General features: G+C 45.0%; 1 protein-coding gene across 3 annotated transcripts in view; it reads right to left on the reverse strand.

Annotated features, from left to right (window-relative positions):
- Window positions 1-27,380, reverse strand: part of LLGL1 (LLGL scribble cell polarity complex component 1) — a 380,653-nt gene that overhangs the window by 76,494 nt on the left and 276,779 nt on the right. For all 3 annotated transcript variants that reach the window (XM_078665185.1, XM_078665184.1, XM_078665186.1), the window contains one exon: window positions 16,376-16,659. In XM_078665185.1, coding sequence (XP_078521311.1) covers window positions 16,376-16,659 — 284 coding nt within the window. The remainder of the gene's footprint in view (window positions 1-16,375; window positions 16,660-27,380) is intronic.

Genomic DNA, 27,380 nt, shown 5'->3' on the forward strand with positions numbered 1-27,380 from the left:
GCTCCCTTCTCTGAGGGGAAGTAAATCTCCTCTGTGGAGGATTCCTTCTCCCCTGAGAAGAGGCATTAGAGTGCAGAGATCTATTGGAGTCCCTAGAAAGAGATCTATCTCTCCTAACTCCAAGGTTAGGCCCACTTCGGGTTAGTACTGGGGGTCCCCCAGATCCTAGCCCAAGTAAGTCTAAGTTGGCCCTGGTTAGCCTTCTGACTACCTCAAGACCTTTGTCTACCTCATCCCCAGAGAGTTCCTCCTGATCCTCCTCCTCCTCAACTGCAGTAGCAGTGTTGGGGAGGTCTGGATCCCCAGAGGTTCCCTCTAAGGCTGGCATGTTCTCATGTAACTGAGAAAGCTTTCTGGCATCATATGTCTCTAAGAGACCTATCAGAAAGGGAATGGTGGGGTTAGACCCCTGCTTCAGTTTCCTGGAGACACATCGGTCTCATCTCCTGGAAACTGAGAGCTGCATATCTTGAGGTGACCTGTGGAGGGTCAACACTGACCAGGGGAGTCTCAGTAGATTCTCCCTGGGTAGACATGCTTTTCTAGTGAGGTGTAAGTGGTGCACTTACCTACACTATGTGTTTGCCTACTGATCCCTTGCTAGAGTTGTAGTTTAGGGTGTGCTAGGCCCTAGGAGCTACAACAGCTGGTTCAGTAGAACTCAGAGTATTCTAAGCTAAGTTATATGTACCTTTAGTACTTATGTGATCTTTCACAAGATATTCTTAGGGCATGTGTGGTAAAACAACAGCAAGCTCAAATCCCAACCGCTGCCACCAATGTGAGAAGTTGGCCTGATGTGCAGTGCTCACTATTCTAGTGATCACTATATATCAGTCCAAACAACCCTTATTGATGATTGGTTGTAAGTCAACCTTATAGACCAGCTATCCTAGTAGCATGGATACGAGCAGTCTAAGGCTAAGACTCTAGAGGGCGTGTTAAGCCAGCTGTTTACCATCACATTACCCCTTGAACACCCAGTGAAAGGACACCACACAAGTGTTAGGAAAATAAACAATGTATTTATTAGAATCACAACAACCCTGTACTCTTTATGAGGACAGGGTGCTAAGCACACAACAAAACTCTTATGAAAATACGTAAGTTAGCACGTTATACACAAATGCCCGAGGGGCACGAAAAACCATATACTCTAAAAGTGGAATGCGAATTACTAGCAGGTAAGTAACAGTACTAATAGGCTTTGGAATCGCTAGGACTTGACTAGGGAATCGTTAGATTACTACTAGGAGGCCCAGGGGACTCGGGTGCAGAGTGTGCACTCTCACGCGGGATGCGGGACAAAGTCTATGGGAGCTAGAATTCACAAAGTTAGTGTTCACGGGCGAACCCGACCTGGTAGGGAGAAAATGACAGTGGATCCTGACCCTTGGATAGTGAGGCTATGCTGGGACACCGAAGTGCCGAAGTTACCTAGCCCAGGGGCTGCAGCTGCATAGGTCTGAAAAGACGTCGGGAATCCTCGTGCCGGACCAGGAGCCTGGAAGGAAGAAGTTGCTGGCAGGCGACCAGTGAAGAAAAGTCCGATGGATCCAAGCCTGGATCAAGGAAGAAGGAAACCTGAAAGCAGAGGGGACCAAGTTCTTGAATCACTAGCCAGTGATTAAGTGGGCACCAGGAGGGCACCGGGCGAAGTCACCGCAGTCAGGTGAGTGGGCGCTGCTGGGCTCTGCAGTCTCTCGGACCAGGAGGCGTTGTCGGCGACCAGGATGGAGGTGCGAGCTGTCCCACGAAGGTTCTTGCTGTCGACGTCGCTGGACCCAGGATTGGGCAACAAGTCTTGGCAAATGCAAGGCCCACGCGGTGGACCTAAAATGGCGTCTCAGCCGGACCAGGAGGGTCCAGGGTACTTCTCCGATGGAGGGAAGCAAGGGCCAGTCTGGAGCAACCAGACCAGCAGCAGTGTTGTCGTCGGGCGTCGTTCGGAAGGCCACAAGCCAGCGGGCTAGTAGCCAAACAACGCGGTGAGCAGCAAAAAGCAGAAGGGCCCCACGCCGATCGTGGAGATGCTGGGGGGCTGCTCTTCGGTGCTGGAGCTGCTCAGGGTGGGGGCTTCTCGGACCCCAAAGCACTCACCAGGAAATTACTCTGTGGGCTTGCTGTGCAGAAGTCGTGCAGTCTTGGCGATGGCCGGTCCCTCGAGGTCTCGTCGCACCAACGGTTCTCAGCTGTGCTGTAGAGGTGGGTAGAGGTCAGAGGTGCCAGGGAAGCCGGGTCTCGTCGAGCTGGGCAGTCGGATTCCGGAGGAAGGACGTGCAGCAGACCGCAGTGTTCTTGGGTGGTGCCTGCGGATGCAGGGTGACTACTCCTTAGCCACAAGGGAGAATCTTGAGGAAGAAATCGTGAAGTCCTTTCGTGGAAAGTGGTATCTTGATTCCAAAGATGATCTGATTTGGAAGGGGGCCAGTCTCTACCTTTATCTGGGAAAAGGGGGCTGGCACGCGACTAAGTCCTGCCCTATGGGTGGGACCAGGAGGGGGGTGGTTACACCCACTTCCTTGGAGGGCTTTTCCCCAGCACAGGGTCTGGAGTGTCCCTGGAACTGGTTTGAGCCAGCCTATGCACAGTGAGCACCGGGGTGCCACGTGCAGTCACCTTCCTCTGAAGCCCTGCCTACCTACAATACACAAAACCCTGTCTGGGACGGTGCTGGCACCGCCCCTGGCAGGAAACCCTTTGTCCTTATCTCCTGCTCTGGGAGGACTCCCAGCAGCAGGAGGGCAGACTTGTGTCTCGGTGGCAGCATCCATTTTGTGGATGCTAAGGCTCTGTCTGACTTTTAACCGGGTTATAGGTTACATGCATGTCGTGTCCCTCTAGAAGGGTGGAATGCTAACCCCGTCGCCAGAATTGGCGAGGGGTTAGTATTCCAATTCGTATGACACCTTACTCGACATGTTTTGATAAAGCGATACCAGAGTTGGCATTTAACCGCGAGGATTATAATGCACTTAAGAGTATATGGTATGCGATATCATGGAAACGGCTAAGGGATAGATCCCGAAAGCCGCAGACAGGCTCAGCTCATGCCAGAGCACCATCTCACACGACTCCAAGCACTCTGCCTTCAGGATTGTTAAGGCCTGCCATAGGAGTGACTGATAGGAGATCTGTGTGTCCATTTTAGGGTTAGATATAGGTATACTATATCTAAAGCAAAGGGTGATTACACCACCTTGCCCCAGCTGTCAAGCAGCCAGTTGTGTCAGATTTGGATGGCCAGCCAGGGGTGGCATAATACATGCTGCAGCCCCTGGTAGGCCCTGGGTACACCTATGCCCTGGGTACCTAAGGTACACTGTACAGGGACTGATAAGGTGACTCAGTATCCAATTGGATATGTACCTAGGGTACATGGAATCCATTTTACAGAGAGAGCAGTAGGCCTGGGGTCCTGAATAGCAGGGCCCCAGGTCAACTAAGTCAGAAAACCAGCAAAACACCAGGCAAAAAGTTGGGGGCAACCATAGTCAGGGATCTACCTTCCTACACATGTGAACTGTAGATCACATGCTTTGTATAGATTATTCAACAGTGATCTCCCAAAGCGGTGGATAACCAGTAGCTGTTGCAGTCATTTGAAATAGTGTACGTAAAACTGCTTGGCCCACACTAGCTTGCCGTCCTGCTAACACATCTACACAATAGTGTTTTGTAGACCATGTTGTAGCTTTGAAAATGTCATCTATGGGTATATTTCCTAAAAATGCCATAGAAGCCCCTAGTTTGCGTGTGGAGTGCGCTCTAGGGGGAATTGTCAATGTTTGTTTTGCATAGCATGTTTGAATGCACTTGACTATCCACCGTGCAATACCTGATTTTGATATGGGATTGCCTTTATGTGGTGGAGCAAAAGCCACAAATAGTTGTTTTGTATTACAGAAAGGTTTTGTCCTTTCTATGTAGTAGAGTAACGCTCATTTCACATCTAAGGTGTGTAGAGCACATTCTGCCACAGAATCTGGTTGAGGGAAGAATACAGGCAACTCAACAGATTGGTTGATACAAAAGGCAGAAATGACCTTTGATAGAAATTTAGGGTTGGTCCGAAGAACCACTTGTTTTGGTGTACTTGTAAAAATGGTTCTTCTATGGTTTGTGCCTGAATCTCACCCACTCTTCTCAGTGATGTGATAGCTATGAGGAAAGCTACAGTCCAAGTGAGAAATTGCAACTCACATCTGTGCAATGGCTCAAAAGGTGGACCCATCGTCAACTTTCCTAATATTTCTCGTTTTCATTCGGCCTTTACACTAAAACAAATCTGACCTTTTCTTACAGATTCATCTTCTCCTCCTGTAACAGCCTGGAGCTCAATAGAACTCGCAAAACTTGCTCCCTTCTCCTTCCTTACTGCTACCCGCTTATCTCAACCTCCAAAGAGATTCATTACCCCCGTATTTAAGCACTCTAAGGAATTAGCGCTTTCATTGTTTCGCTCCTTCTTATCATCAACTAATCTTCACTTGTTGACTCTGATTTGGTACAATAAATTCAAAAGGTGTGGTACAATAAATTCAAAAGGTGAGCATAAACATGGACAGTTGTTGGCCTGCTGCAGAGACATGTGGTTTTGCGCCCGTTGGAGAGGAAATTCGTAGGCTGCTTGTGAATTAAGTATTTATGGAGGCAGGACACAGTGTGAGGTAGTAGCGAACAACACTAAGACTCTCTACGTCCTTTCTTGTAACATCTAGCAACCAGATAACTGCAGCCTCAACTTCTTTTGGTGGTGCGAATAATGGCATTAGATCATCTTTCAGCCCCTTACCATAGCTTCGGAGTCTTCTACAATCACTCAATGCAGTGACACATTCTTGCCCAAAGACCTACAGAACCTGATGAACAGTTTCCACGGAGAGCCCATACTGTGCCTACATTATACCATCAGAATTCACATTATGACATCAGAATCTCTTATTACTAGGTCCACATGCTTAGTTATCCATTGTATCACTCTCACTGGCATCAGTTGAGTTGCCAAAACAGGTTCTAGAAAAAACATTTTTTTACACCTCATCCTCTTAGAGTAGATCATTTATCCATTCAGAAACTGCACATTTTGTTTCTAATAAGGCACACCATTTTCACACTGCTAAATAGACAACATGTAGCACTAGCCCTTCCTGAGCCCTCTCAATTTTGCAAACCACCCCAATGAAATATTTCAAGTAGAAAATGAGAAGGAGGATGTGGAAGAGGTGGCGGAGGAGTGCAGACATGTCACTTTTCTTTATATTTTTTCTGGCACCCACCACTTCTGGCAAAAAAAGAAGCCCCACAGCTCTCAAAAAACTGCTTTGAAATAACTCCTGCTCCAGACGTATGACAGACCATCTAGATTGGCAGCACAAATCTGACCCAAAGAAGGGGGCTCCCCACTCTAGATATCCTGTCTGACTCCATGGACCATTTGTCCTGTACCAAGACTCACCACCACCGTTAAAGAAAGCAGGGAACGTGTTCCGAAGTGCACAGCTACCAGCTCAGAAGACACTGAAATACTGCAAGATACACACCGACCATCCACCGGAATTCAGTGGTCACAGTTGTCAAGTCAAATTAGAGGCAACTTTAATCCACTTACTTTGGAGTGGCCTCTCAAAGTTGTTCCTTTACTTCTACACAACAAATGTTATGGGTTGTCACAGAAGGCACCTTACATGAAATAAAAACGTACTAAGTCAACCACAACCAAAATAGAACTTTCCAATGACAACCTACTTTTTGGTATTTTCCACTATCTATACAGTCGCTGAATAATCAATCACAGCCACCTCAGTGCAAAAAGAATTGAAAGCAACATTGACTTCTGAGGCTAATCGATAGGCCTGCAATGGAGGCTCCAAGTACATGAAATCTTTCTAATGTTTTCAAACAAAATTTGACCAACCTGAAGATGCGTACAGTACTGTTTGAGAAAATCACTACAACATAAGCCATGGGTTTCAGGACAAAAAGACCCATCTCTGTTCCATCTATAAGGCGGAAGAGGCTTAGCATTCCGACCAAACTGGAGTTAAAGTTACATAACCTAGGTTGCTTGTTTTACCATGATCAGAAATTAGATCTGCAGCTGTCGCATGTGAGGAGACAATGTCGCATAGGAAGTTAAGGTGAAAATTGCAGAGGACCTATTCCCCAACCCAACCCCAGTTTGAGCTATGCAAACGTTGCAATAACTGCTCTTCTTGCTAGTGCCATCATTAACTTGCCGAGTCTACTACTAAAATAGGCACAATAATGGGACCCACCTAGCTTTCAATCAGAAGCTCTGGAGTCAAATCAAGACCTGTGCTAAAAGCACTACCTAGGGTATTGGGAAGTGTTTAATCTATAGGTCGCACAAGTAAAGGGGACCATTCTACTATTACAACCGGGTGATTAAATGCAAAGTCACAAAATCTATATCTGTGGACTAACTGGTGCGGCCTTAATACAAAAAAACAGCAGCGTGGGCCACTATGAAAAGGAATACTGGTGAGCTATTGAACTAAGACGTTAAGAGCTAAATACATTTCTGTTCCTGTACTTTTCAGGAGAATCCAGCTGGGCCTACCATTCATATACTCGCCTGTACACGGCCCTGAAGCAGAGTGGCAAATAAGTTCATTATGAAACACAAGAAAAGCAATGAAACGGTCAAACAAATAATCTGAGAAGGCTGGTCTCATTTTGTTTTGAGCATCTATGAATGGAGATACAATGTAAACTTCAGACAGCGCTTGGCAAGGTAACAAAATGAGGACTCTTGGCATTGACTGATAAGAAAGGCAATTTTGTCCAGAGCATCTAGTCCTCCTCTTCAAAAAGGACGGGGAAAGTTAGAATGCGTTGGTGTGGACCTGGCCTCTCACCATAAAAGAGTTTTTAATATTTACAATCCCAGAAACTTCTAACCAATTCACTATTAACCAAGTAGGAACCTTTTTGTTGAGAAAACAGACCTCATATGCAGAGTCTTTGAAGGATTAATGTGAGATGGGAATTTTTACATTTCCCATGCGGGAAACGGCCATTACAACGCAGCTGTTACCATGCATAGCCTTTACCTTACTAAGGAGAGTGTGTGTCAGGTTCCTGAGGCGGAAGCCGGGAACAGTGTGTGTAATTACGCTTTTTAAATAATTGTTTTTTGCACTTTGTAATATTCATTTTTGGACTCTCTTTTTAAACTCTATATTCTGGGCACTCACCCATTAATCTCCTGACCCCTGCGCACGCCTGCACGGTAACCCGGAGCCAACAGCAGCCGATTAGGCGCTGCATCGGCCAGAGTCACTTCTTGCCGTCGCCATCTTGGGTGAGTCAGAGGGCGAGCAGATTAGTTGCTCGGCCCTCCCACCCTGCATAGTATAAAATGGTATCCCCCACCCGGAGGCGCAGCGGACGAGCGCAGCGGGCGCGCCAAAGGCGAGCCCGTCTGTGCCCGTCCGCGCCCCGGAGCGCCCATAAATTCGGTCCAATTTGCGCCAGACTCCTGTAACCTAGTTACCTACTCATCCGAGGAGTTACACCGGCTCAGAGGTAATTCTCTTACCTGCCCGCTCCCCGACCTATTAGTAAGCGACCTGGCTAAATGCCCTCACTGTAACTTCTCCTTCAGTCAGGAAATTATGTCCACAGTGCCTTTGACCTTAACGTATAAATTCTGGAGCATTAACTGCCGATCCTTCTCAAGAAACAAAGATCACATTTTTGATCTCCTGTTCTCTGCCCAGCCAGATGCGCTGTGCTTGACCGAAACTTGGCTTCATGCCAGTTCCAGCCCAGATGTGGCTAGTGCTCTACCAACCGGCTATGTTATTGTCCGACAAGACAGGAACACTGGGAAAGGTGGCGGGATAGCGATTATTTTCAAGGCTACTCACTCTTGTCAATTGGAAGCTCTTCCATTCCCAGACTGCGAAGCCGCTCTATTTAAACTCGCAGTCTCCTCCCAATTGACACTTTCGGGAATACTTATCTTTCGCCCCCCCGACAAATCCACCCGATGGCTATCATCATTTGCTGAACGAGTAGCCCCGCTTGCACTGAAGTCAGCCAATTTAACGATCTTGGGGGACCTAAACCTCCACTTAGAAGATACTCAAAACAGCTTAAGTAGTAAGCTCTTATCTGATTGTGAGGCTATTAATTTAATACATCGCAATCAGGGCCCGACTCATCAGGCTGGCCACCTACTTGACCCAGTCATCTCGAACATCCCACTTGACTGCAGCACCCCTGCTCTTCCCCTTGAATAGTCAGACCACTTTGCTATCTTTTTTAGCCTGATTGTAGAGAGTACTAGGAAAGCGTCCCTTCCTGTCACTATGAGCAGTTACAGAGTCTGGTCCAAACTAAATATTCCTGCGTTCAATGCTACACTACTTGCCAGCCGCCCTAACTCCAACTTAATGTGTACTTCGCTGAACCAGGAAGTCTCTCACTGGCTGTCCTCCAACATTAACCGTCATCTGCCGTTAAGCTCCAGACGTCCCATCACCCATCTCCCTCCAGCTCCATGGTTCACGGATGATTTGAAAATCTTGAAGTCCAAATGCAAACAGCAGGAAAGATCCTGGAGAAAGACGTATACCCTAAATGATAAATTAATTTATCGTTCTGCACTTAGGCAGAGCCTGCAGAATGGCGAAAGCCTCTTATGTCCCGGAGTCCATCAACAGCGCCACTAGCCGGCCGAAAGCTCTATTCTCAATGTTGAAAAAGCTAGCAGGTTCAAATACCTCCCCTACCCCACCGGCTTTGGGGGAAACCCAATGCAACGAAATCGCTGATTTCTTCATCTCTAAAGTTGACACGATCTACAAATCGCTCTCTTCGACTTCCCCCGGGACATTGCATTATCCTCCCACCCCGGGTATACTCGGCCCTTTACCCTCGGTGGCACAGATCTCAGAATGGCCCCAGTTCCATCAGAGCTCGCTTCGTGACTGCATGGCCAAGGTAAATTCAGGCTCTCCCCTTGACCCAATTCCCATTGATATTCTCCGACAACTCTCTCCAGACCTACTCCTGGTCATTCATGAGCTCCTGAATTCCTCATTACGTGAATCTATTGTCCCGGACGAATGGAAAAGAGCCATAGTGATTCCACTCTTAAAAAAACCTGGCGCTGATCCCAAGACATTTTCCAACTTCCGCCCCATTTCCCTGCTGCCAATGTTTTCTAAGATTTTGGAGAGGCATATTAATATTCACCTTACCTCCCACATCGAGGCTACAGGCTTCTTACACCAGTCTCAATCCAGGTTTCGTACCCATTTCTCCACAGAAACCACCCTTTTGGGGGTTACTGAGAACTTGCGTTCCCGCCTCGACCAGGGCGAAACCTCTGCACTTATTCTCTTAGACTTAAGCGCCGCATTTGACACGGTTTCACACCATGTTCTTTTGAAAACATTGAAGGTGGCCGGGGTGACTGGCCCTGCATTGGCCTGGCTTTCCTCCTTTCTGAGCGGCTGCTCATTCCAGGTCTTCTCTTCCAACTCTGTCTCCTCTGTTCGTTCGTCTGCGCATGGGGTGCCCCAGGGGTCCTCACTGAGCCCTATGCTCTTTAACATCTATGTGAGGCCCCTGGCAAGCATCGTGGAAGACTCTGGTCTTTCCCTTTACTCATACGCAGACGACACTCAAATCATCTTCTCCCTCTCCCCGGCTAAGACGTGCGCCCCGTCTGCTCTCAAACTAGGGCTTAGCCGAGTGGCGGAGTGGATGCAGACTAATCTCCTGAAATTGATTGGAGAAAAGACGGAGGTGGTCATCCTAGGCAAACAAACATCTCTGGGGCCCTCAACATTGGCCACCAGAAATGGGCCCACTACCCCTGCCTGTCACGCAGGTACGGAACCTTGGCTTTGTTCTGGATGAGTCACTATCTATGCGGCACCAAGTAGTCAGAGTGGCAGCCACCTGCTTTTCCATCCTAGGGTGGCTTCGCAAAATCCTCTGGATGCTCCCGGACTCGACAAGGCGCACTGTAGTCCAGGCTTTAGTTATTTCGCGCCTGGACTACGGTAATGTACTTTACCTTGGAGCCACGGCGGAGTCTCAGAGGAAACTCCAGCTTGTCCAGAACTCGGCCGCTCGTCTACTTTGCAAAGTTCCTTGGAGATCCCCCATCTCCCCCCTATCTTAAAGATCTACATTGGCTCCGCATCGAAAGCAGAATCAAATTTAAGGCCCTCTGCTTTACGCACAAGATCAAGCAGGGGTTAGCCCCAGCCTACCTCCAGTCTCTCGTTCAACCCTACTCTCCCTCCTTCTCAGATCTTCGTCCCAAGGGAATTTTCTAATTCCACGTTTCAAACTGGCAAGAATGGGCGGACGCTCTTTCTCCTGTCTTGCCCCCAAACTGTGGAATTCTCTTCCAGCTCCACTAAAACTCGAGCCTTCCCAGAAGAAATTTCATAAAAAGCTCAAAACCTTGCTTTTCCCTCAGTGATTATTGCCTGACCCTACCACTACTACCTCTAGCTGGCGCCGGGAGACCCCATGCGGGTAGCTGCGCGCATTATAAGTTTAATTACAATACAATACAATTACCACACATGAATAACAAAGCATGCAACGTAACCACTCATAGCCTTTACCACGCATACCTTTACAACGATATACAATGTAAAGGTATACATTGTAAAGGTATAGGTGTTGTAAGGGTGGTGAAGGCTATTAGTGTCATTAGAGGAAACGAGACCATTCCGCTTCTTCTTTACGACGTGCGCGCGCATCAGAAGAGCTTAAGAGGAGTTGATGTAGTGAAACGGTAAGCGGGACTGGGCCTGGGGTTTACGTATGTATTAATTTTTTTTTAAGGGGGGTGGGGGATGGGGGAAATCACGCAGGGGACTGCTTTTAGGGCTTAGGGGAGAGGTGGTTTTTAGAAGGGAGAGGGAGCACGGAAGGGGATTTAGAGCTCATGGGTGGGGTACTTTTTAGAAGGGCAGGAGGCCGGGGGTTCCGCTTCTAGGGCTCAGGGGAGCAGTATTTTTTTTTTAAACTGGGGGACGCAAGGTAATGATTTCAGGACTCAAGGCAGGGGTCACTTGACCACGATTATGCCTTTATCATGCATTTATTGTAAAGGCATGCATTGTAAAGGCATATATGTGGTTGCAACGGAATGCGTGGTAATGCCATACAACCTTCCCAAGCTAATAGCAATTTCACTAAGTGGAGACTTTACATGTACTAAACTGAGATTACTTTCATGCTGAAACCATTAAACATTTATAATTTAGTGTATCCCCTAATAGTTGGGATATTATGAATTTATGTAACAATACCCCCAGGTCAATGACAGGATCACCGACGACGGACTGTTCAAGTTTAACCCGGTTTCATCTATCACACAGTTTAGTAATTTAGGGTAAAACGAACACTTGGTTACCAAAAAAGTGAAATTTGCTCTTACACTAAGCCTCAATTAATCATATGGTGAATACCCACTATATCCAGCTCTCCCTTTGGGTATTTGTAGGTCAGACAGAAAACAGATGTTAGCAATATTCACAGTGATCAATTCATTGCTCTTCGTCCAGTAGGCAGACTTAACACTCACCCCTTCCTACCCAAGAACCTTCCTTTATGTAATTCTACTATGTTACTTACTCTGGGAGACATTGCTCTTCACAAGGCTAGTGCTCGTCATTCACACGTCCCATACTATCCAGAATCCTTTATTTAAAGTGTTTATTAATGTGGCCTACATCATCCATAGACATATATCTTCGTAAACCTGCGTCAAGCCTTACAACCCCAGCATGTGTACTTCACAGGATTACCATACACAACAAAAAACACACATAGGAACTATAGCATCACATCAAATCTTTATGCCACTAAATACCAACTACCCCAATAAACTAAAAACGTATTGGAAACAAAATAAAATAAGGCTATAAAAAACAAGTGTAATGAAATCAACAGCTTGTTAATTTTGTGCTCACAGCTGAAACTTTCAGTGAACTTTCCATGCTTAGAACGTGAACCACAATTGTAACATGTCTAATGCCGACCCACACCAGGCACGTGACAAAGGCCTAGCCATTATTTGCGGTCAGACAAGATGTCCACCCATTAATCTTCCATTATTGATCACATGCATACTGTCCACTTTATGTCAACTGCACCTCCTGCAATGCTGCTTGCACGTAATGTGGGGTACGCTCCATTTCGGGAGTACTGTGCGTTCATCTCGTTGGAGCTCTTCACCACAGAGAGGACCCCTATCAAATCATCTCCCAGAGATAAACTGCCATCATCCCTATGGGCACCAGAAAATAGCCATTTCCAACATCATCTAGATGAAAGTGCATGACCGTTGTCCAACTGGATACATTAATACGCCTGTCAAACCTCATGCACTTCAAAAGTTGAAGGTTAAACATTTTTGGCTGTAATTCTCTATAAGTAAACAAGGATAAGGAAAAACAAATTTGGAAGCACACCTATGGTGTTAACACAATGGACACACATTTGAGGTTCTCATAGGAAATCTGATAGCCTCTGGGTAAAATCTAAAGTTTATTTTATCAAAGACATTCCCCTATCCCAGGGTGCCTGAACCTCACACTGAGCAAAACATCTACTATACATTCAGAGGAAGTCTTACGATCCCAAAAGTCAGGAAATGTTTAAAATGTCTGGGAGTTTTTTCACCCACAGCTGCTGAATAGTCGGATGACCGCCCACGGTTACTAAAAGGTCTTAAAGAAAGGTCAGCATGAGGGAATACATGACCAGTTAACTGCAAGGTTTCTCCTGTAAGGCTGTGCACTAAGGGGAGCAGCAGCTAGTCAGAAAATAGAAATGGAGCTGTCCTAATGGCTAGGAGACTAGTACAAACTAAGAGCAACACCAGGCAGGTAAGGCAAAGTTTGCAGAAGCATCCTTCCTCTTTTTGGCGTACACAAGCCTACCAGTAGATCACCAGTCAGCAAACATCCATCCTACCCCATGTCACAAGTGGCTCATTGTACTTGTGAGTGTTGCTCCGTAACAGTGTTGGTGCCTTTGTGCCAGTTCTGGTGGGGAGCTTCTGCTTGGTCTGCAGTTTCGAGAGAGAACTCGTAGTTCTGAATCGGATAGTGAAAAAAAAAAGTAAAGTGCAGCAGTTTCCTAGTGCTTTGAGTCTGGGGGAACCTAAACATGGGTCATTCACTGCACACTCAAAACCGAAAAGACTTAAAAAAACAACGTTGTCATATTTCAGAGGCAAAAACAGAAGACAGGAGTGTGCAACATTTGCTGTGAATCGGAAGTTGAGCGGAACATTGTCTTGAGAGGCCGCTGCTGTGCCTAAGATTCAGTGCGAGTCAGCAACTGATATGGCAGAGACACGCAATATTCAATGCGGAGAGACACCCCCCCTCTTACATGACAGTGCACTCAGTCGGTGAGCAGGAGTAAACAATAGTAACAGGTGTAGGCACTGCCCATTAAGGTCTCCACAGCTCTAGGTCTCACCAATAGAGAGATGTATATAGATATACACTCATATATATATATATATATATATATATATATATATATATTCACGCTCCAAGGTTGTCCACCTTATGAGTAGCACGCGAGCAGCAGCTTTATTTATGTGTAGGTGAGGACGGGGATCCGCTCGTAGACGCCGCTCCGTAATGGATCTGCCCGACGCGTTTCGAAGCTCCATCTGCTTCTCTTCAGGGGCTTTAACGGAAGCGGTGTGCGCACCCGTTACACTTCTCCAATTTCATATAACTCACCCGCCAATGGGAGGCTCCAATGAGACTTCTGGGAAGTGTAGTGCGGAAAGCACACAATCAAGTCCTGTATGGACTCCACGAGTGGGCCCGTCCTCGATCCCATGTACGGCTGCTACTTCACTGCTGTGACCCCCACGTTAACGGGGTGGTGCATACTCTGCGGCTGGACTGCCGCATATAGATTCACGCTCCAAGGTTGTCCACCTTATGAGTAGCACGCGAGCAGCAGCTTTATTTATGTGTAGGTGTAGGCCCACTCGTGGAGTCCATACAGGACTTGATTGTGTGCTTTCCGTACTACACTTCCCAGAAGTCTCATTGGAGCCTCCCATTGGCGGGTGAGTTATATGAAATTGGAGAAGTGTAGCGGGTGCGCACACCGCTTCCGTTAAAGCCCCTGAAGAGAAGCAGATGGAGCTTCGAAACGCGTCGGGCAGATCCATTACGGAGCGGCGTCTACGAGCGGATCCCCGTCCTCACCTACACATAAATAAAGCTGCTGCTCGCGTGCTACTCACAAGGTGGACAACCTGGAGCGTGAATATATATATATATATATATATATATATATATATATATATATATATATATACATATATACATATATACATATACACACATACACATATATATATATATATATACATACACACACACGCATATATATACACACACACTTACTTATACACACACACATATATATATATTTTTCATCAAGAAAACGCCGCACTCAGCAACTTTATTTAAACAGAGCCCAGTTTGCACACCGACGCGTTTCAGTATATATATATATATATATATATATATATATATATATATATATATATATATATATATATATATATATATATATATATATATATATATATATATATATCTCTTACAGCAGTGTCTGGTCCAGAATTTGATTTTCCTGAATATTCCTGCGAAAGATTAACAAAATGGTCTTCAACAGCTGTAAAACGCAGAATGAAGGGGAAGATTTGATGATGCAGCTCAAGGTTTCTCCCAGTACAATGGGTGGGATGAGGCGAAGCACATCACTGTGGAAAGTGGGGCAAGCAGTAGAGACTGGAAGGACAGGCTTTACTGCCATTTGGTATTTAAGATAACTTTAGTTGTCATTTTATAAACCTTTTATGTTCTAGGAGTGTCGCAATTAGTAGCTTTGTTTTGAAATTCCTTTTAGATGTATGCTCTTTGGAGGTACACTTAAATTTGCCCTACTTGCACCCATCCTCTCAACAAAATACTGAGGTTTTACTCGAGCCCCTGTATTCTGCCTATATCAATTTAGGCTGTTTGTGGGCTATAAGCACAGATCACACTGTTAAGCAGCCCCAAAAATATGATAACTTTGTAACATTTATGTTTAAGTTGGAAGTGCCTAAAAATAGTAATAAAAAAATACCTCTTGGTCACCTCCTCCCCTTCTCTACTCACACACGCGTGGTTATTACATGGATTAATAAAAAGTGCAATAAGAGTGCAAGTGACCGATTGAACTATACCTGCACGTAAACCCACAAAGCCACCCTCGCTTTGAAGAATTTTGATTGCTCTTCTTAGACCAGCAAAAAAAAAAAAAAAAGTAATAACATTTATCTTTTTTAAACAAAGATAGTTGTATACATCAGCGGTTGAGAATGACTTCGTTTATTTCGGATGATGCAACTCTGGTCATGATTGAGGAGGTGTGCTTCATAATACTAGGATTAAATAACTTCACAGTATCTTACTATTATATTTCCCTAGACGATAGTCGAAGATCTACAAAGTGGTGTAGAGCATAAAGATATCTAACTTCAATGAACACAGATTGCAGACTTGCCGAAGTGTAATCTAAGTTAAGGAAATTCAATAGTAGCTACGGCAGACTGACGGGGGTGTAAATAAGTGCTTGAAGGCTGGTAAAAAATTTGATTTATAGGTGGAGATGAATGAGCTTTCCTTCTTATTCAGGCCACTACAATGAATACCTCCTAGTTAGCTTTTGGAGAGCATTAGATCTAGTTTATATTAAGTTACTCTTGTGAATAATTGGGGCGGGCCAGGAGTGTAAGGATAGCACTAGAGAGGCACAATAGCCCCAGAATCGTATTGGTCATCAAAATCTGGATCCTTTAATGCGATGATCTTCGAACTCATCCTTTACATTTTTTTGAAAGTCTAATAAAATGTACCCAATGGTAACACCATAAACCGAAATCTCACTTGACCTAGCTTAACTACAAACACCTTTACTGTTGATACCAAAGCATAAAATTAGTCTCCACAGGTCCTTCAACCTTATATCAAAGCATCATCCAAAAGAGGAGCATATCTGAGACCGTAAAATATGGAGAGCTTTGGGTTGTCAAGTTAGTCTACAAGATTTATGTCCACTTCCAACAAATTCCCACCATACCCAAAGTTAGTGTAGGACAAAAATCGGAAGGTTTTAAAGGGGATGTGACTTTTCTAGTCTGCATAAGACCACAACCCTCCCTCCACACTCATCCAACAACAATAAGATCTACTATTGGTACACATGGTAAACTAGTCTAGGCACTACAATTTGGATGCCGGGCTCATCCCAGATCTCCAACATTCTGCTTAACTCAAATTACCTTGAACTGCTCTTCTGAAGCAATGAGCACTGAGTGACTTCCTTGCATGTCGGGGGATTTTGCCAGGTCACGGGACACTTCGTATGGCTCTGGAAGAGGGTTTCCCCGTCCATCTAATACTGCAATGGACACCACAGGCGCTCTGTGCATCAGTTGTATCTCTTTCCCAAGCACTGCTTCCACTGACCGCTCTGAAAACTTTTCCTGAGAAGGCACTTCCAACGCGTAGGCAAACACCGACCCAGAGTTTGTTCCTGCCCACATCGTGGGTCCATGATGAGCAGCTGAAGGAGTTAAAAAATTCGGGTGAATGCATAAAACATCGAAACTGCAAACATGCACTAAAGAAGAAGTTTTAAATCTTAACTTCTACAATTTAAATTGCATTTGGTTACACTGTACGTAGGTAGCTTTCTTCATAGACATTTGTTCTACTTTCCTTTGGAGGCCAACATTCCTCAATACTGCAGAGCTCCCCTGAACATATATAGCCTATCTGTACAGTTGAGGTACTGAATAAATAGAGCCGCCTATTGAAATTAGTGTCCAGTCTGTGGCCCCTTAATTCTCAATAAAACAGGATAATTTGACAAGTGGTATCAGAAGGATGTCCAGGCAAGAACGCATACAAAGATGCTCGAAAGGTACATAATACTGTACTGAGTAGAACCTTTATGCATTCAAGTATTAGGAGCCATTTGAGGGGTTTTGTTGCATTGTTTTATACCGTAACATTTATAGAGTGGTTACTACTTCTATGTGGGGTGCTGAAGCGCTTGCCCACATGGGTAGCATGAGCATGTAGCGTGTTTGGTTGGAAGTGTTTTGTCATTGTTTTGACCCGATGTGGGGGGGGGGCTCACTTACAAGCCGTGAGGGGAACGGCCAGCGTGTCCAGCAGCAGCGCTCCAGCCGTGAGGGAAACGGCCAGCGCTCCCACACCAACTCCCGGGGACTTCAATACCCAGGTGCCCGGGCGGCGGGAGTGACGCCGCACGAGCGCCCGGAGGCGCCTTAAGGCACGGAACTCCCCTCGCACCCGCGAGTCGCGCGCGCGGGAGAAGCCCGGGACAAGGGCGGGGCCGTCTGTGGCCGTCCGGGGACGACCAGGGACGGGACGGGCCACCTCCCTTGGCTGATTTTGTGAGTACGTGCCCAGCTTGGCCGGGCTAGAGGCTAATTGTGTATAAAACTTTGTTTGTGACTTCACAATTGCCCGTGACTTTTGAATTACCCCCAATATGTCTATCCAATCTACCCTCCCGGACAGCTACCTATTGAAAGTAGTCACTAGAATTAATAGCGATAGAAGGAAATCGCTAGGCAAATGTAACTTACCTGATTTCCCTCTGATTTCATCATTGGACCCTAATAATGTGGATATGATTATTACCAACGATACTATCATAGCAGCTGAGACTGATAACATCTGTATTAATGTCGAATCCACTGAGGCACCTGATGATCTTACTGTGGTGGAAGATATACTGAAACCATCTGAGACCCCTGAAGGCACCCCTCTACAGTCCACCAGAGCTACAAAATTTATGAGAGCATGTAGGAAAGTAGTTCCCAAACGGGGAAGCCATTCTGCTAGGAAAAAAAAGGATACTATACACAAGGAGAATATCGGGGATAATGGGGCATCATCTAAAGATAATTGTGTTTCCATTAATACTAACCAAATTGACCTGTTAGTGAGTACTATCGATGATAAATTGAAGTTGGCTGTGGAGCCTTTGTTAGTTAAAATTGATGATTTGTGGGCGGAAGTACTGAGACTGAGGGCCATGGTGGATCAGCATGTTGTTAATTTGGATAAATCCATACAAATTATTAAAGATACTACATGCCCTCATCCAGCTCCCAAACAAGATAAGGGACGACCACGCCAGGTAAATAGTGCCCCTCCTGCTATTATTGTAGGGAAACAACCACCAAAAGAGACACCTGTATTGGCACGCCCATTATCACATGATACGGGCCGACCTTCGCAGGTACCGGTGGTTGCGTCAGCAGCCGTAGTGTCTGGAGGTTTAAACTCTGATGTAAGACACTACCAGTACCAAACAGAGACAAGACTGTGCCGGTACCAGTTGTGTCAGCCACACCAGCCACACCAGCTGCCATGGGGGGGGACTGATGGGGTACCTGTAAGGATATGTAGAAGACCAGTAGACCTTCCCCCTGAATGTGTACCCTATGTGGTGGTGTTAACTAATGTCCCGGCTCTAACTCAGACTCCATATATCCAAGAGTCGGTGGATTCCTTAAAAAACAAAACAACTTCTTGGTTAAACCGCCATTGCGGTTATCCAGTTGGCTACTCTGATCAAATTATATCCATCAGAAGAGTCAATTGGATTGGTAATACCCGGAAGACTTGTGGGGGTGATTGTGTAATTATAAACTTTAAACATCCGCAACATGTTGCGACGATCTTGCTCAGAGCAGCTGCATTAACGCAGTCAGAGACAGATGTCGTCGCTAGACCATTGGGCTATTTCTATAACCATCTTAACAGGTTGCCTTCTGCTAATTGTAGGGAGGGGGCTAATAATAATAATTTTATTTTTTCATCTACTGGAAATAAACCTGTGTTATCCACCTTTAGCCCTGGTTTTTCTGATGGCAGACCTACTCTGCCTATGCACATGTTGTACCCTGCCCCCGGTGGGAACAGATTTATAACACCCCCCCCCCAATTTTGTACCCACTTGTGATGGCATTTTTTCACCTGCTAATGGGATGGTCTATCAAGTCCCAATCCAGAATAGGTATCAGTCATTGAGTTTTCTGGACCAAAATGACTGACATCAGATGGGCCCTGGAAATGGGAGGGATGTAAACAGTAATTATAATGGAGGGTCAACTTTGTCTGAAATCGAACTGGTTAATAATGTGACTATAGATTGTATGTCCGTAGGAGGAAAAGATGAGAATTTTAGGTATAACATTCAGTATTCTAATTCAGATGAGAACATGTCCACATTTAGTGAAGGCCCGCCTAATGTTAGCCATCATAGGAAAAGTGAAACTTGCTATGTCGCCAGCTGGAATATTGCAGGCTTGACGGCCAAGGAGGATATTCTAGGATGGAAAGAATTTATTAGTTTATTTGATATCATTTGCCTACAGGAAACCTGGTGCAAAAATTTTAAGGGCAGTGATGGCTTTGTATCTTATGAACTTCCTGCCCTGGCATCACCCTTTGGTAGAGCAAAAGGAGAGTTGTTGGTTTTGATATCAGTCAAGTTACCAATTTTGGTGAAAAAGCATGTAGTAGTGGGGGCTCACTCCCAAATTCTATGGCTAGCGCAAGAAGCGGGTAGAAATATACTTTTGATTAATTTTTATAATAATACATTTGATGGTACCAGGCACACAGTGATTAATGACTTAGAAAATGCACTAAGTCGTATTGTGAATAATTTTAATGGCGTTTATGAATTTATTTTTGTGGGGGATTTTAACATTTCAGTTTGCCCCTTATCATCCCAGAAGTTATGTGGTGTCTATGATCGTTCAGGGGATGCTGATGTTCACTTTCCCCATAATTTGTATGGAGAAAGTTTGAATAGCTTTCTGATAGATCATGACATGGAAATTTTGGAAAATGGAAAGAATGACCTGGGAGAAAGTTTACCGACTTTCAAAGGGAGGGGGGCTAGTACTGTTATCGATTTTATGTGCATGTCCTCTAACCTAATTCCTCTGTGTTCAGAGCTTAAGGTGGTTGATGTTATGCTAAGTGACCATAATTGTTTAACTATTGACGCCATGATCTGGAAACCTGCCCCTGTTTCCGATCTGGGTACTATTGTTAATATTGAACCCCATAGACCAAATGGTTTCAGGTTAAGGTGGAAAGGAGATAATGCCGAAATAACATCTGATTCTATCATTAATAGCTGTATGATAGAAATTACGGCAATCCTTGAACAAGACAAAATCATGGCTGACAGCATTGATCACTTTGGTAGAATTAATGCAACCATCAATAAGAAGTTTACTAGAGTAGCCGGGCACAAGAGTAGACAAAAAAGGGGGTGGTTTGACCATGCCTGTTCTACCGCCCGCAAAGACCTTAAAGAGGCCTTAGCAGTTAAACCTAGAGATAAGAGTCTGGTGACCCAACTTAGGCAGGATTACAATTTGACCCTTAGACGCAGAAAGGCTGAACTCCAGCAGGAAGCATGTGATAATCTTAGCCAAGCAGCAGAATTGAAGAATTGCACACTGTTTTGGGCCACTGTGAACTGCCCATTTCAACGAACGAAAAGGTACCAGAGCTAACATCAAACGTGAGTATGGAATCATGGATCCAACATTTTTCCATCATTTTTTATTCTGGTAATGGACCGGTATCCTCTGGAGATGGTTGGCCTATTGTTGCCTTAAATATCACCATACCAGAGGTCATGGATAGTATTAGAGCTAGCAAGGGAGGGAAGGCCCAGGGACCTGATGGGGTACCTATAGATGTGTATAAGACTGCTCCGGAGATTTGGGGGCCATTGCTGGTTAAGATCTTTAATGCAGCAGTTAGCTATGAGATACCGTCAACATGGGCAGAATCAATAATTGTCCCCATCTTCAAGAAAGGTGACCGGGGTGATCCAAAAAATTACCGGCCAATATCCCTATTGGATTCATCTGTGAAAGTCATGAGCCGGGTCCTTTTAGTTAGATTAGAGGAATGGGCAGAGACCAACGGGATCTTAACTAACAGTCAGTTTGGGTTCAGGAAGGGTCGTGGTACCATAGAGCAATGCTTGAATTTAGAACTTTTGGTAGGGAAATATACCCAGGCCAAAATAGGGTCTATTTATTTGTGTTTTGCTGACCTAAGCAGCGCTTTTGACATGGTAGACCACGCTATACTCTGGGCTAAATTGATTGAAATGGGAGCTCCCAAAGGTATAGTTTACTTCTTGGCCCGCCTGTATGAAAAATTATGCACCAGTGTTCGGTACGGACCTAATGGGGAGTGCACGAGCAAGTTTAGGATCGGGAGGGGAATAAGGCAGGGGTGTGTTTTAGCACCCCTGCTTTTCACACTCTTCATTAATGAGGTCGATTCAGTTCTACAAACAGTTACGGCAGATGTCCCGAGAGTTAACAACCTTAACATCCCTGTGTTACTCTATGCGGATGACGCCGTGCTGCTGTCTAGAACACCATTGGGTCTTCAATGTTTGATGGACAGGTTTGTCCAGTTCATCAAAAGCAGGAAACTGGTTATTAATAGGACTAAAACTTATGTAATGGAGTGTGGATCAGGACGATCTAAACCAAAATCTAATTTCCATTATTCCTTAGAAGGTGATCCGGTTCAAAAAGTGGATAACTTTTGCTACTTGGGGATTACATTCTCTAAAAACGGCAGCTGGGATACAGAACATAAAGCCGTTAAAACAAAAATGATGAGGAGTGCTAACGGGGTATTTGTATTTGCCAAGAAGTTGGGGAATAGGCGCATTAAAGACATGTTAAATATTTTTCAATCTAGATGTCTCTCTGCGGCCCTGTATGGGGCTGGAGTATGGGGTGTGTCATCAGCCGGGAGTCTACAGGTAGAGGAGAATAATTTTCTGAAAAGGCTCCTGTGTTTACCCAAATCAACTTCCAACAACTTGGTTCATAAGGAATTGGGGATTCAATTCCTGAATGACATGATTATGTTAAGACCCCTATTACTGTGGCGCTCGGTATGGCTGAATGATGGTACTTCTTTGAATAGAGCCATTATCAATGATTGCCTTACTATGGACCAGCATTTAAAGATCCCTTGGATTAAATATGTCATTGATAGCTTTCAAAAGGTCTTTGGGTTTGATATGTTTAATAATCGATATTGTGCCTCTGACATCTCCAAGTCTAATTTGAAAGCTACCTTCTTGAACTATTGTGCAGAGAGGCGTGCTTTGGAGGAATTAAAACTCTCTACTTGTATGCTGTACAATAGTATGAATGACTTTATCGGATTCCAATCTTACTTGACACAGGTGACCAGAGTTTCGCACCAGTTTGTGCTGACCAGGATGAGGATGGGAACAGTACATTATCTGGTAGCGTGTCCCAATATAAAAATGCGCCCTTCTGGACCCTGTGCTTGTGATAATGCTGAGCAGAGCACTATGCACTTTCTTTTATCATGTCAATTGTACAGTGAGCTACGAAAAATGTTCCTAAAGCCTATGCTGAAAAGATTTGGAGTAAGAACAATTAATGACTAGGAAACTGCTTTTTAATCTGCACCACCCGGATATTTGCTTTTTTACGGCTACTTTCCTGCTCAAAGCAATTGGTACTAGGAAAAGTATGTGCTTTTAATTATTTTAATTATTTATTCCATCCCCCTCTGGATAATAATGTATTATGTGTTTTTTTTTAAATTGATCATATGTTCTGTATTTATAACTGTGTGTGCTTTTATGGACATGTTTTCTATGCTCCGAATAAAGCTTTATGAAATGAAATGACCCGATGTTAGAACTGTTTCCATGTCATGTGCGAGGACCGCCGAGGTGCGTCTATTGTGTTATGGAACCAGCACATTGCAGTGTGACAGATGAAGAAGTGGAGAGACAGGCTTGCACTTTGTTTTTAATAAGCTGGCAGCTTTGAGCAGTTCTGCAGATCCTTTTTAGGTCGAGCTGACGTTAGCATTCATGCGAAGCATGAATGCTGTCAGCTCGACAACTAATGTGATCCGTTTTCAGGAGAGTGGACACCAAAGTGTTACGAGCGTTTTCAGTGTCGGATTTGACCTCGGGAGCGAGCGTCTGGTAGCTGCGCATGCGCAAAGCCGCTGCGCATGCGCAAAGCCCTTGCTCACACACAGGCAGCCCCCACCTCTCTGCATGCACGCACGCACACACACACACACACACACACACACACACACACACAGGCGCGCGCATGCACACGCAGGCATACAGCACCCATACAGGCACACATACAGGCACACTATCCCCTACCTCGCATTCTCTCTCAATCACACACAGTCACGCATGTGCACACACGTTCCCTCGCGCACACACTCCCCCCCCCACGCATACAAACAGGCACGCACGCACTTTACATCAGCCCTGGGCCCCACTCACCAACTGCGCTCTTCCGGCGGGGCTCCTCACGGCGCGTCTCCATCTAAATCGGGGCTCCCTCAGGTCAGAGGAGCCCCGCAACAGGCGCCACACTCCTTCTCCCCGGTCCCCTCCTGGGGACCCGGGCTACACCGGACGGCAGGGCGCTCCATGCGCCGGCAGCTCGCGGACCTGGGGAGGCGGGACTTCCGGTCGGCCGCGAGCGGATTGGCCGGCCGGCCAAGAGCTTCCGGGTCCGTCTGCAATGGCGGTCACGAGGCATCAAGACTACTGAAGTGCTATTCGCACATGCTGGGTAAACAAATGTATTGCACGTAGAGACTGGAGGCTTTGCCAGCCACAGGTATCTGTCCCCGTTAATAGTATTTCTCTCCTTATTTAACCGTCCTATCTAAGGTTCTACTCTAAGCTGTGTTGAGATGCGATCTCTAGGCAAGCCGGAAGGTCAAAGCGTGTTTACAGACATGGCACCACGTGTACGGCAAAAAATTACACCGAACTGTCCTGCCGAGCACTTAGAAATACATCGCATTGTAGATAAAATAAGTGCGAGTTACCTCTTTAGTCTCCTTCATTAGTGAGCGCATTGCCTACCATCTTCCAGAGGCTTCCTTTCATGTCGGAATATCCCAGGGTCTAGTAAATAGTTCCCAGTGCTGCCTTTGTGTTGTGTTGTTTCATTGCAAACAGCTGATGTGAATAACTCGCACCACCTTCTCTCCTTATTACCGCAGTGATTAGCCTTTTGCTTTCTTACGGAATAGCTCGTGCACCGCTGTGTCGCGGCTGGTGTGAAGGTGGTACATTCAGCTCAGAATCAGAGCTAGCACTGCAGTCTCTTATAGGGAGCGATGGGATGACGTAGTAACTCTGTTTATTATTATTTCACAAGGCTGCACTAGTCCCCTTGTGCACCTCTGTGTCGCAGATGGTGTGAAGGTGGTACATTCAGCTCAGAATCAGAGCTCACACTGCAGTCTCTTGTGGGGAGCGATGTTTTTTTCCCTAAAAACCCCGGACTCAAAACAGCTCCCTGGCATCCCTCCCCTTCCCATCCACTGCCTCTCGCTCCTTTCTACCTTCTGTCTCTGCGCCTCTTCTGTTATTTCTTAACCTACGCTTCCTCCCTCATTTCTTCTCCGCCCTCCACTCTCTCAATGCGTTTGCCTTCATCTGCCTCCGGTGATGAGTGAGTCCTGTTATTCGTTCTCTCCCACTCACCGGCGTCGCCCCAACAACTGGTTCAAATATGTTCTCTCAATGTTTCAAGCTTTATTACAAATGTCACAAAAAGATGTTTATATTGCACTTCTGTTCTTGTATTTTTGGCACAATAAAATACACTGAACATAATCTTCACAAAAGTTATTTACAAAAGTTTAAGCTATTGCCATTATAAATTACAATAACTTGTAAATATTAATTATTTAAAAAAAATAAAAGCCATTGTTATTTGTAATATCAATACATCTTAGTCACGTAAATACAATACATATTACATTTCAAATGCTATAGGTGTCACATTTGCGAAAGTTAAAACTATTGGCATTGTAAATGACAAAACTATTAATTTTGCTATTTTCAAAACCAATACATAAATAAAAAAATTGTCATTTACAATACCAATAGCTCAAACTTTCCTAATGCGAGACCTATTGCATTGCAAATGCTTGTTGGTACTGCTTATGCTCAAAGCTCACTAGCTAGATCCTGCACTGGGTTGTCTGAAATGAGACATTTTGATTAAAGTTTACGGTCCTGATTAGTACACTGCCTAGGTGAAGCTGATCACCATCTCGACCAACACAACCAAACCTTTGCGAGGCAAAGTAAAGGACTACATTCGAATGATTTAATATGGTACAAGTCACAGCCCTTGTTTGAGACTACTTTAACCGGTCAGTTTTGAAGGAATTATCTTCAGGTTATTATTGAGCCATTAGCAGCAAATTAACATGTAGCACTCCAGGTAACATTCACTTAGGTACCTCGATCATCGACCTAAAGAAAACCTCCTGCAGCCTAGCATTAAAACTGGAAATTGTGCTGAAGGAATCTTACAAAAAGCAGCCCTGCACATTCAGCACTCTGTATGGCTTCTGACAATGTGTTTGAAACTTATTCAGAATACAGCCTGAGCTTAGGCATCTGCAGTCTCTCTGGCACCGCATAATTAGTCAACATATCAACTTGAGACAGACAGGTGGACTACAAACCATGAACCACCTGCGCATTACGTGAGGTTGGTGCACTGGAGTACTTTTTAGTAGGTTCCAAACCTTCTTTCACCACAGACATACCCAAACCTTTTAAGAATATATTTTTAGGACTTCGACACAAAATGTTATCCTAGTGCATAGTATGTGTATAGCTGTGACTATAAAAATAAACAGAACAGTGGCAATAGCATCTAATAACTAAAATATTAGAAAGAACTGCAACACTAACATAACTTTAGAGTTTCCCTTCATTTGTTCTTCAAAGCCCTCCCTTCTTGAATCTAAGCTATGTTAGGAACAAAAGGAGCTTGTATGAGTTTCTTGGGTGACCTTGCTTTCATCTACATAACTTATATGGTACAACAGAGATATCAATCCGTATAAAAACAGCCAGTGTCCCATCAAGCAGATAAGGCCAGCCTGGTGGACAGAGGTCTCTACTAGACATCTGAAAGGTGTTTGCAACTCCTGTCTGAGCATGTCCAATGTCTACGCTCCCTGGAAGCATAGAGATTACTTTACCTAACACTTGTTTGTATGAAGCTGAAATACGCTTTTCAGGTTCTTTTGAAAACAGGGGACTCTTTTTGAAAGTTATCAAAAACAATGACAAATATTCACCTTCACCTTCACCTGCTTCTCCTTCTAGGAAACATTAAGTGTTCAAGTAGAGATAAAATACAAGGATTACCGCACTCCCTTGGGTTGCTCTCTTGCATATCTTGATCTACAGTTCACAACTCAAACAAGTGGACCCAATTTAATACTGTAGTTGCATGAGTAGCTAGTAGAAAAGAGTTATTAAAGAAATCCAATGGAGTGAGCGTATTGGATTTACTACAGTTGAGTAATGTACACCTAGTCTTCTTGAGGTAACAGAATACCACAAAATGTTTTGAAAGTATGGAGAGCTTACTTCGAACCAACCAGCTTGTGTTTTCAGAACGCACGTACCTTCGTTTACGTGGCTGCTTGCCCATCTTAGGCAACAGGACATGTTTCTAGAGGTCACAAAGCCATTGTAATGCAGGACACAATCTAAGGTTAATGAGGCCCCAGCTGCACTCTTGCCAAGTACATTTTTAACCTAATCCACGAAGCCCAGGAGAGTAATTAAACTGAGGCAATGAAAAAAGTAGAGTCCCTTAAGCAGTGTTTGGACTATTTTTGTTTTGTTTTTTTACTCTGGGCGTTACTGACTTGCTGGTTCACTGAAGGCCTCTCTCACCCGGTTTAAAATGCTAAGGAGCATTGGTAGATACTGGCATTTGCTTTGAGAGGAGCAGCGTTTCAATTAGGAAGCATGTCCGTGACTTATTCCTCTAGCTGGACCCCCAAATCGGTCTGCTTCTCTCTTCATGATCAGGTTATACTTGGCAATGCCATCCGGGGGCGAAGGCGTCAATGGATATGAGTCTATCTCTTCCGGTGAGTCCGCGTCAAGATCTCCCAATTGTTCTTTCACATTTTTGGCTCCCAAGGTCTGTGGAACAGACCTTGGGATTCTGGGTCCTCCTCCTCATAGAGGAGCTCCGGTTTATCTTCTTGGGGCTCTGGGGTTTGTCAATATTCCAAGTCCACCATCTCCCCCTCCTTCTGGGTCTTACCAGTCGAAGGCTTCCATGGAATATGGGATTATCTGTGGGAAGAATCAAAATCTTATTTCTCTAGAAGGAT

Source organism: Lissotriton helveticus, chromosome 10 (genome assembly GCF_964261635.1).
Source record: "Lissotriton helveticus chromosome 10, aLisHel1.1, whole genome shotgun sequence".
NCBI lineage: Eukaryota > Metazoa > Chordata > Amphibia > Caudata > Salamandridae > Lissotriton > Lissotriton helveticus.